The sequence below is a fragment of the Aedes albopictus genome, chromosome 1 (assembly GCF_035046485.1).
Source record: "Aedes albopictus strain Foshan chromosome 1, AalbF5, whole genome shotgun sequence".
NCBI lineage: Eukaryota > Metazoa > Arthropoda > Insecta > Diptera > Culicidae > Aedes > Aedes albopictus.
Genome location: NC_085136.1, coordinates 225,846,301 through 225,856,426, shown reverse-complemented (window position 1 = coordinate 225,856,426; position 10,126 = coordinate 225,846,301). Strand labels below are relative to the sequence as shown.

General features: G+C 41.4%; 1 protein-coding gene across 1 annotated transcript; it reads right to left on the bottom strand.

Annotated features, from left to right (window-relative positions):
- Positions 1 to 472: 472 nt before the first annotated feature.
- On the bottom strand, positions 473 to 8,532 carry LOC109430212 (centrosome-associated protein Alms1a). Its single transcript, XM_019706259.3, has 6 exons — positions 7,796 to 8,532; positions 6,933 to 7,733; positions 6,227 to 6,715; positions 964 to 2,658; positions 738 to 886; positions 473 to 667 (listed from the first exon to the last, which is right to left on the bottom strand). The coding sequence occupies exons 1-6, from the start codon at positions 8,310 to 8,312 to the stop codon at positions 602 to 604; spliced, it is 3,717 nt and encodes a 1,238-aa protein (XP_019561804.3). The 5' UTR covers positions 8,313 to 8,532; the 3' UTR covers positions 473 to 601.
- Positions 8,533 to 10,126: the final 1,594 nt, after the last annotated feature.

Below are 10,126 nucleotides of genomic sequence, written 5' to 3'. Positions count from 1 at the left end.
CAAATTTTTGCTGGTTTCCAGCGAATTAAAAATAGTGTGTATTATAATTTTTTTTACTCAAAATTTTGATAGAGGGGAAAACCCCCTTTGAATGATTTTCTTCTTCCTTTGATTGAAATCTTTATTTTTTTAAAAAATAATACAATAGCTTAAAACTAAAGACTCAAACATTAGTGAACCATATCAGAGCCACAATTTTGAAAGAGGACTTCATGCCGCCAAATCGATAACGTATCTCAAGAAATCCTAGTGGGGGTATTGGGGTTAATAATAACCCAAACGACTAATATAATGCAAAAAATAATTGTATGCAACTTATTGCATAACTTTAATTTTTCAGCACTCATTTATCCAACTCGGCAAGAACCGTTGGATAAATGTACGACACATTCTAAAAAAAATCATCTTTTTGCAACTCATTGTATAAATAGCTCATTTTTGTTTCTTTCGTGTTCCATAGAAGAGAAACCGGTGAACCAACGTGCTCAAAATACAATAACATTTTTAATAAGACACATTTTCAACGAACACAGATTTCTGTTTGTACTTAGGCACTGAAATGAAACTAAAACGCCAACGACCGCCACGCGCCAGTTCTTCACTACTGCATTACACGAACGCTGTTGGACAAATCCACCTGACCATGGAGCACTTTTTGTTGCAGCTTCTAAAAGAAAGTGAAATATTTTGTTAGACTCTATTCCTTGCATGTTTAAGGAATCTATTGCTCAACCTACCCGGTTAAAGTTGTCTCGCAGGATCAGATTCTTACGCTTGAGATTGTTGGATTTTTCGATTTCCTTTTTCCGCAGCACTTCCGGTAGATTCCGCACCTGGCGCCGAGTGTTTTCCCGTATAGCTTTCGATGAGAATATGCGCCGTTGAGCTGGGAAAGGGCGAATTCGGAATAAACATGTAATTTAAACGGGGTGACTTAGGTCAACCTTTTAAAACCAAACTTACCTAACGGAGGTGGCGGCAGCCGATCCTTGGCATCGGATTTCTTCAACGAATCGTCCGACGTCAGGAGCAGCAGTTTCTTCCGTTGCTTGTTGCGCTCCGATCGCAGTTTGTTCAACTCGTTTACGCACTTTTGGCGTTCCTTCAGCCGCAGCAACGTACCCGGCCGATTTCGCTGAAGTTGTTCCTTAGGAGGAAGAAGATCGGATGCGTCACTTTGGTTTGTTCTGGAGCTGGTGTCACTGGAAGTGTTCGATGAACGGTTGTAAACTTGGTCCTTTTCGGAGACTTGTTTCCGTCCTTTCGAACCCTTCCCCCCTTTATCGCCCTGGAAAGTAATGACGTAGGCGATCGAGCTGGGCTTCGTTTGCTGTTGTTTGTCCAGCCTGGGTTGCGTGTCATCAATCATTTCCGTATGCTGTAATGATGGGGCACTTACAACTGGATTGCCCATTGATGGGGGTTTCGAAGGATGTCGATGCCGACAGGGACAATTGCAGGGACAGTTACATCCTGTGGCCTGAACCGACGCGGGTTCGTCTTTCGGGATGGACTCGAAAATTGGTTTGGTCTTCATTATTGATCCAGTCGTTTGGGTGGCCACTGGTCTGGCGTGTAGAGTAAGACTTTCCGAACTGGATCGAGATGACTTGATATCGTACTGGTGGGTGGTCGTGTTGGTCAATGTGTTGGCCGCTGGGATGGACATGGAATCAGACGAGATGAAAACTTCGCTTCTGGGTAGATGCGTTTTCTGCTTGGCAATATTTCGTACACTATACTTTTCGTCCAGCCGTGAATATCCGTGTTCCTGTTTGCTTTGGCGTCCGCTGTAAGGCTTAGTGTAGATGTGGTGTTGATCTTCAAACATCTGCCTGCGGTGACGTTCGTAGTTTTCGATAAACTTATCCTTGCGACTTTTGATGAAGGTGGCAATACTCTCATCTGACGTCGGAGTTTCCAGCTTGGATCGGTTCTGGATCAGCTTCTTCATGTGGTAGTGTGAGTTCCAACCTGATTCTGATCTGGAACCGGAAGTGAACTCCGTACCTTGATTGTTGGAGTGCTCACTGATCGGATCCTCGTGTACGGATGTGTAGACCGGTGCACTGGAAGCACTTTTGGCACGATGTTCGGTATTTTCATAGAGATTTTCCTTTTCATCGGAGGGTTTCTTCGGAAGTGGCCGAGTCTTCAGTTCTAAAGGGTAGGTGGTTCTTCTATCTGAGCCAATATCATTAACTGTTTTCTGCTCTTCTAGCAGTAGAAGTTTAATAGTTTTTAAGTGTTCTATCTTTTTGTCGATTTTCAGTAACTGCGATTGCTTCTCTTTCCGGAATAATTCGAAAATTTTGTCTCCCGTAGAAGGCGCACTAACGAGATTCTTGCGCTCCTTGGCCTGTTCCTGACTTCTCTTCAATTCCTTTTGATTGGCGTAATCGATCTCTGAGTTGGTCATCGGCTGAAGGTATTCATTCATTGCTTTGCGTATACGTTCATCGCCACTAGAAGGGCCAGTCGAATGCGACATCGAATTGGGACACCGGCGGGCGGTGTGATTAGACGAATTGGTATTAGATGAGATCGTGCACCGAGAAGAAGCAACGGACTGTTTACCATGCTGGGTTGATCGTGGGGCAGGATTGCGAGCATCGTTGCTTTTGAGACTTAGTTCATGTAGATGTTTGACGATGGGATCTGGAAAATCAAATTTATAAAACAAACAGATTTAATACTGCAAGCGATTGTCGAATTAAGTAATTTTGAAGGAACTTTAGCATAGAAAACCCAACATATATGTAATTCGAAGTTGATGTTAATTCTCCTAGAATCAAAAACTTGGAAAAAATGTGCAACTATCTACAAGGAAAACTAATTTCGGTTGCGCAGCTACTAACACTTAAGTAAAAAGAAAATCGGGTTAAGTGATGTTCCTTTTAATCCACTACGAATTTGCATCCTTTGACAGATACGTATTTCGACCTCAACTGTAAGGTCGTCTTCAGTGCCTTGTACTCGACTGACACTTTCCCGTTATAGACACTATAGATTCCATAGACTCGCGGAGGCGAAGACAACTGTAGCCAAACGAACTGTCAGTTCGTGTAGCCAAACGAGCATGACGTCACGATTTCAATAATGACAATGGATTGCGTGACGTCATATTCGCTCGGTACACTCTAAATTCACGGCAAAACACACTAAAATCGTATTGCTCAACCATGTCTCCGCGAGTCTATGGAATCTATAGTGTCTATATTTCCCATCTGCAGAAGTTCAAGTCTGCATATAGGTAACCATGAGGGGGTTTAAAGTATAGATAGTAGAGTAAACATAGATCCGTGATGATGAATCCGTTGTATCCAAACGAACTGTCAAAATCTGTATCCAAACGAGCATGACGTCACGATTCCAACAACACCATTACACCAATGGAGCGCATGACGTCATATTCAACCGTCGCACTCTTGGAAAATACTATTCAAACGCTTGAAACATTTCACTCAGCGATGTCCGCTGATCTATGTTTACTCTACTATCTATAGTTTAAAGGATACTCGATCGTTAACGGAGCCCGTAACGTGGGTAGATCACCTTTTCAGGTTGCGTTACGGAGTCAAATCTATAGTATATATGGTATACCAAATATATATATAGTATATATGGTAGAGTGGGTCATCGTTTATATGGAAAAGTGAAAAATTCAATGGTATCCCATCAGATCAATGCTTTTTTGATCCCATTTCAGGACCCAAGTAAGTGTGCAAAATTTGGGCACGATCGGTTATGTCTACATTTTGCGCATCGCGTTTGAAGTTTGTATGGGGTTTTAAATGGGAAAACACACTTTTTTGCTTTTCTCTCATAACAAGCTCGAATTTTTCTAAAACCATGTAACCGTTAAAGTGAAAACATAGCCTAGGGTGTCCTGAAAAACTTTGTCGAAGACCGCGAAGTGATCTGATGCTTATGGAAAAAGTTATAGCGTTGGCATTGCTTGGCGAAACATCATGATTTTGTTGCTATTGTTATTCCTTTACATGTTAAAACATAAACACATGCATGCGGTTCGTTGGTTATAACTATTTTCACAAGCATCGGATCGCTTTGCGGTCTTCAACAAAGTTCTTCAGAACATTCTAGGCTATCATTTTACAGTATTGGTTAGAAAGTTTCAGACAAAACTTTTCAATTTATGGCTAAAATGCAAAAAAGTATGTTTTCCCATACAAAATCCCATACAAATTTCAATTGCAATGCGCAAAGTGTAGACGCAACCGATCATGCTCAAATTTTGCACAGATACTCAGGACCCGAAACGGAACCAAAAAAGCTTTGATCTGAGAAAACGCTTCCGATGACCCACACTAATATATGGTAGGGGTAGGCGGGGCATTATGGACACCCTAAGGTTTTTGCCAACTTTACCTGGCAAGATGTCAAAAAAGTTTAGTTTTTTGATACATGTATCCTTTTAAAGTCTATTTAGCATCTATTGCATAAGAATGCTCACGAAGAAAAATGATTTATCCACTTTAAAAAATGTTACGAAAAATGTTAGTTTTTCATGACCGTCTTCAAGCATACGGGGCAGAATGGACACCCCCATGGGGCAATATGGACACCATGAGACTTTTACGAATTTCGTACATTATTTACACCTATAAAGTCATTTCATTACAAAACAACTATTTTGGTTGAATAATACGCCGAAGTAGTTCATTTTTGTTCAGTTAATTTAAATTCAGGCTGTTTTGGATAAAGCTTCGTTTTTGTCGTCATGTACAGCTGTGCCTAGAACAACTATTTTCCACTGCTGTCGTTTTTTGACCAATTTGTTTCACCCTATGTCTACTATAGTGAACATTTAACCGGAAATGTACCGAAATCGAAGAATTTGGTTGGTTTGTGATTTAGCTTATATTTTTTCTTTGCCGCTTCTTTCAAAAAGGTGAGTGTCCATTTTGCCCCGGCAGCAGAAGATATTTCCAAACTTGATTTTTGATATAATAAAGAAGAAAATATAAACATGTTAAGTATGTAGATACAGCAAAACTACTTGCATGTGTTCTAGAAATATCAGGTTTTAATCGACCTGCAATAAATTAATCACTAAATCTTATTTTAGATAGTGTGAAAATTATAATTTCCATGCACAAAAAACGGAGGACGCAACTTTTTCGTGTAAAATCAAGTATAATTTTAATTTCGAATGTTTCTTTCCTGAAACTACGTTTTAGACAAATGGACTATATTCTCCATTCATTAAAAGTTCAAAAAAGTTCGCATATTTCAAAATATTGAGGGTGTCCATTCTGCCCCGGGTGTCCATAATGCCCCGCCTACCCCTATACCAAACCGAAATCTAGTGTCGTCCTAGTTTTCAATTTTTGAACGCGGGTTCTGGTAATTCACGGAATCATAATATTTATTCCTTCCTACTGGTGCCTTTGTGTCTTACAGTCTCTGAATAAAATTAAGTTAACCAACTCTACTTTGCAAATACGTAATAACCTCCCCATCCGAGGCTAAACTAAATGCAAAAAAAATCAAATTGGGATAGGGATGTACTAACTCTTTAAAGATGGGAAGTGCTGGTATGCAAGGAACATACTAGTACTAGAATCCTTGTTATTGAACAAATGTTCCTTTATTGGAATGATATTGCTGCTAACTCCTGAATCCTTATAGCTTGCTACCAATTTGGCACCGGTTGGTGGGGTTCGTGCATTATGATGACGGTTGCCAACTTGGGTTTACTCACGCATTAGTGGGTATCGTCCAATGGCAGAGGTTCAAATTAAACGGTTCATCATCTGTAAATTCTTGACCTACCAAATAACTTCGCTAAAGAGACCGTCTCTAAGTAACCAGGATCCTTAGATAAGAAATATAAAACTGCATACTCAGTAGTACTCAGTTCCGAATCAAATTTAACATAATTTGTAAGTCCTTGACTTTATCGAACTTTCCATGATTCTTTATGATCATGGATCCTGAGATGTATAAGATATCATATTTGCACATTCACTAGTGTCATCTGGGCATGTGAGGAATTTCGAATCACACGGTCCATTATCTGTAAGCGCTTCACTTACTGAGCACACAAGACGTCGCGTAACAGGTCCGCAATAGAAATATGTTACTTTCGAACTATAATTGACTCAGTACACTAACTTTAATATTAAGAGGTAATTAGATTTTTTTTAGTAGTGATTATCTTCTAGGATCATTATTTACTCAAAGAGGTACTAAGACAACTTACCGTCAGGACTGGAAGCCGCTTTACCCTCGCTATTTCTTTCATCAACAATTTCCACGATGACTTCATCTGCCCCTCTACTACTTCGCCCCACCGAAGAACTTTTATCACTCTCTCCCATCTTTTCAACCCCACTTAATGCTGCCTGCCTCTCTAGGGTGCTCGTTCCAACATCCTCACCCAACGGCGATGACGGCTGCTGGTTCTGCTGCCGTTTGGCATGCAAACAGTCTTGCAACAGCTGTTCCTTCGTTCGACCTTTCGGATCGTTTTTCATCATTTTGCGAAATATTTTATCGACCAAACTTTGCTTCACCCGGGCGGGCAAACTTCGCGACTCGCAAATGGTGTGATACAGAGTGACTCCCAGCCGTAGTTCGTCTTCAAAGTTGTACTCTCGAGGTTGCTCCGAGCTGCTGCCTCCCGGCGATGAGGACAACTGTTGCTGCCGAGATGATGACGAGTTGTCCGAAGAACTTTTCAAACTGTTACCTACGGTGCAACAAGGAAAATGGAAACAGTTTTGGATAATTTTATAATTGTATTTTTAGGGTGTATTGAAATTGAAGGTTGTTTCTATTATTTTAGTTTAGAACAATTGTTAAAGGCATGTTTTCTGTAAATGAAGTTTTTAAAGAAACCCATTTGAACCCTGTTATTTTTTTTTAATGCTCTATGAAGTTTAATTTTGCGACACCCTATAGCTTACCTTCGGCGTGCTCGCTCGGTGGCGTGGAAAAGAATTCAAAACTTTCCGCTACTTCAACCTGTTCACAGACCGAAGCTGCTCCCAAAACGGAAATCGTGTTATTGGTCGTTGAGGAAAGTGTTTCCGTTCCAACTTGCTTGTCCGTAGTGTCAACCTGCGGTTGCTGCTGATCGGCTTGCACTCCTTTGGTGAGAATTTTGACCAGGCTGGTCTGAGTGGATTTAATGATTTTTGACGGAACATTCTGAAATGATGCGACCTTCGGTGTACTCTGCGCTTCCGGATTCATCATGCTCAGAGTAATATCAGAAGGATTTGGATACTTTTCTTTGTACTTTTGATAAACGTCCTGCCACTTCTGTTTTGCCATTTTCTTATTCTGTTCATCCGATTGCTGCTGTTCTACTTTCTTCCCGTCTTTCCGGGGAGTTTGAACGTTCTTCACTACAACCACCTTTTCGTCAAAGTTTAGCCCTTTCTTGGCGAAATATTTCTGCAGGCAACGCTTTTCGGTTTCGTTCAAATCGCCAGCCCCACAAAAGTAAAATTTATCGCTAGAGTTGTAACCAATGTCCCCAAGGGAGTCCCATTCCAGGCGTTGCCCTTTGGATGCCACGCTGCTCACAGGGGAAACATCACGCGTAGAATCGATAGTTTCTTCCACATTTAGATTACCGCTTTTCTTTTGTACGGGTTTTACTATGGGACGAATAGGTTCCTCCGTTTGCTGTTCGACTGACCGCCCCTCTGGCATTGTTTGTGTCCCGGCCGTGCTTATTTCATGGATAATCGGCGCTGCAGCTATAATAACATTTAAATTTATTCGTTATCCAAACTTATGAAAACTCATATTCAAATCTCACCTAAAATTCCTCGAGGCGGCGAAACAACGATGGGCTGCGAAACTGTTGTCATTTGCGGCAACTTAATCTCGATGACCGATTCTAAATTGAAGTTGAAATTCCGACCGGACTTCTTCTCACTTTTGGTTTCCTTTACAACTACGTTTTCAACTACCGGGTCCGACTTACTATTGCCCTCTTTCGTTGCATCATCTTTCTGTTGTTGACCTGATTTCGATCGATCACTTCCCCCGGACGCATTCAACAACTCTGCCGAACGGGCCCCCCTCTCCTCATCTTGCTTCTGTTTCGACAAAGTCGACAAATTTTCCAGTGACCTGCCAATCTTTCCGCCGCTGCGCTGCTCCGCCTCCGCTCCATGCAATCCTGTAGTCGTTGGGATGCTTCCATCACTGGACGACCGAGTTGTGCTGGCGCGCAGTCGAAGAAACTTTTCCAGATCTCGATTCTGACCGAATTTCAGATAGTAGTCCATGATCTGATCGGTAACACGGGAATTTCCACTAAAGTTGGCCATCGCCGCCAAAAATTCGGTATCGGAACACTCGCACTTTTATTCACTAAAAGAAAAACGGTTTCCAAGCATTACAAACAACCATTGAATCGTCGTCGAGCGCGATGATAATCGATTCATTCATGCACAAAAATCCGTTAGAAAATGTGACAGTGCACTCCCACGAATAAACAAAAGCAAATGCATCGAGGTTTTTGAGCGCAAAACGTAAACAAGTCACGGGCTGACGCGGGTTTCAAAAGATGGTAAGTGGTAAGTGGTGGTAAGAGCTTTTGCATGCTGTGACTGCTGTGAGCAAGCTGTGTATAAGTACGCAGCCTAATGGCTGCCGCACCCACCACGCCAGTTGAATTCCTGTCCCTCAATTTTGCACGCGCGCGAGAGCACTGAAATATTGCGCAGTTCCCACCCAACTGGACCCCTTTCGCACTTAGTATAAGTGCGGGATCGTGAATAAAACTGCGATTTTGCATCGAATCGTTTCGGTGTCTTCTGCGCACTTATTCAGCACTTTGTAATGCATAAGTGCGCAGAAGACACCGACACGATTCGATGCAAAATCGCAGTTTTATTCACGATCCCGCACTTATACTAACTGCGGAAGGGGTCCAGTGGGGTGGGAAATGCGCAATAAATAAATATAATAATAATAGCGTTTTGTGCTTTATTGTTCCTGAAAAGTTAATCTGTCGGCCGTGTAAATTCGTTTTTTCACAAAATTGAAAAATGGGGCTGTCCATAAACCACGTAATCATTTTTTTGAGACTTTTCAACCACCCCCCCCCTCGTGGTCATTAGGGTCCTAAAATGAAAAATATTTCCCCGGTTTTTCTGCATAACACGAAAGAGCATGCTTTTCTGATCTCAATGGTAATTTTTCCGAACTTAAACAATAACAGAATAACAAGGGGCTAGTCGCTTGGAACATTGTGCCAAGAGGTGCCAAGCACACCGTCTTATACGCTGTGTGGCACACCGAGGCACTCTGAGGCACAATTTTGACACTTGAGTTTGGGTGAAAAAACTAGGCAACCATGTGCATTTGACCTGCAAAATGAAAACAAACAGTTGGTTGTCTTGGTAGTTGCCAAGCAAAATCTGAATCATCAAGAAGTGGCACTTCGGGGCACACTGAGGCACAATTCAATACCCGGTGGCACACTGAAAATAATTGGCGCAAGTAAAGATGTGCTCAGCGACTCCCCCTTGCAGAATAGTTAATAAACTTGAAAATAAAATAATGATGAGCAGGTCTTGTTTGACATTCGAGGTCAACCTTGACGTAACGAAAGTGAAACGGCGGGTTGCAAAAGACACCACATTGGCTCACTTTTGACAATAAATGTTCCTGTTTGACATACACGGTAAACAAAATTTACCCAAAATTTAGTGCTAAACAAGGAGTGTTGCAAAAATTATTAAAATTTTTGAAAATATATTTTATGGGCTTTACCTAATAGGAATACTTAAAAAATGAGTAAACATGTCGTTTTAATCAAGGGGAATGACATATCCTTTTCTAACCGGAATATCCGCATTTATCCGTTTCTAACCGTCGCTAACCGCGTCTAACTTCTGCTCACTTAGCAGCTCGCTTAGCAACGGTTAGCGACGGTTAGAAACGGATAAATGCGGATATTCTGGTTAGAAAAAGATATGTCATTCCCCTTGGTTTTAATCAATGCTTGATCGAATTATAATTATGCAGAAATTGAGATAGGCCTTTAGGAGCCTTTTGTCCATACAAAATTTTTAATATGTCCATACAAAATTGTCATTGGCCGACCCCCCCCCCAATGACCACGTGGTTTATGGAC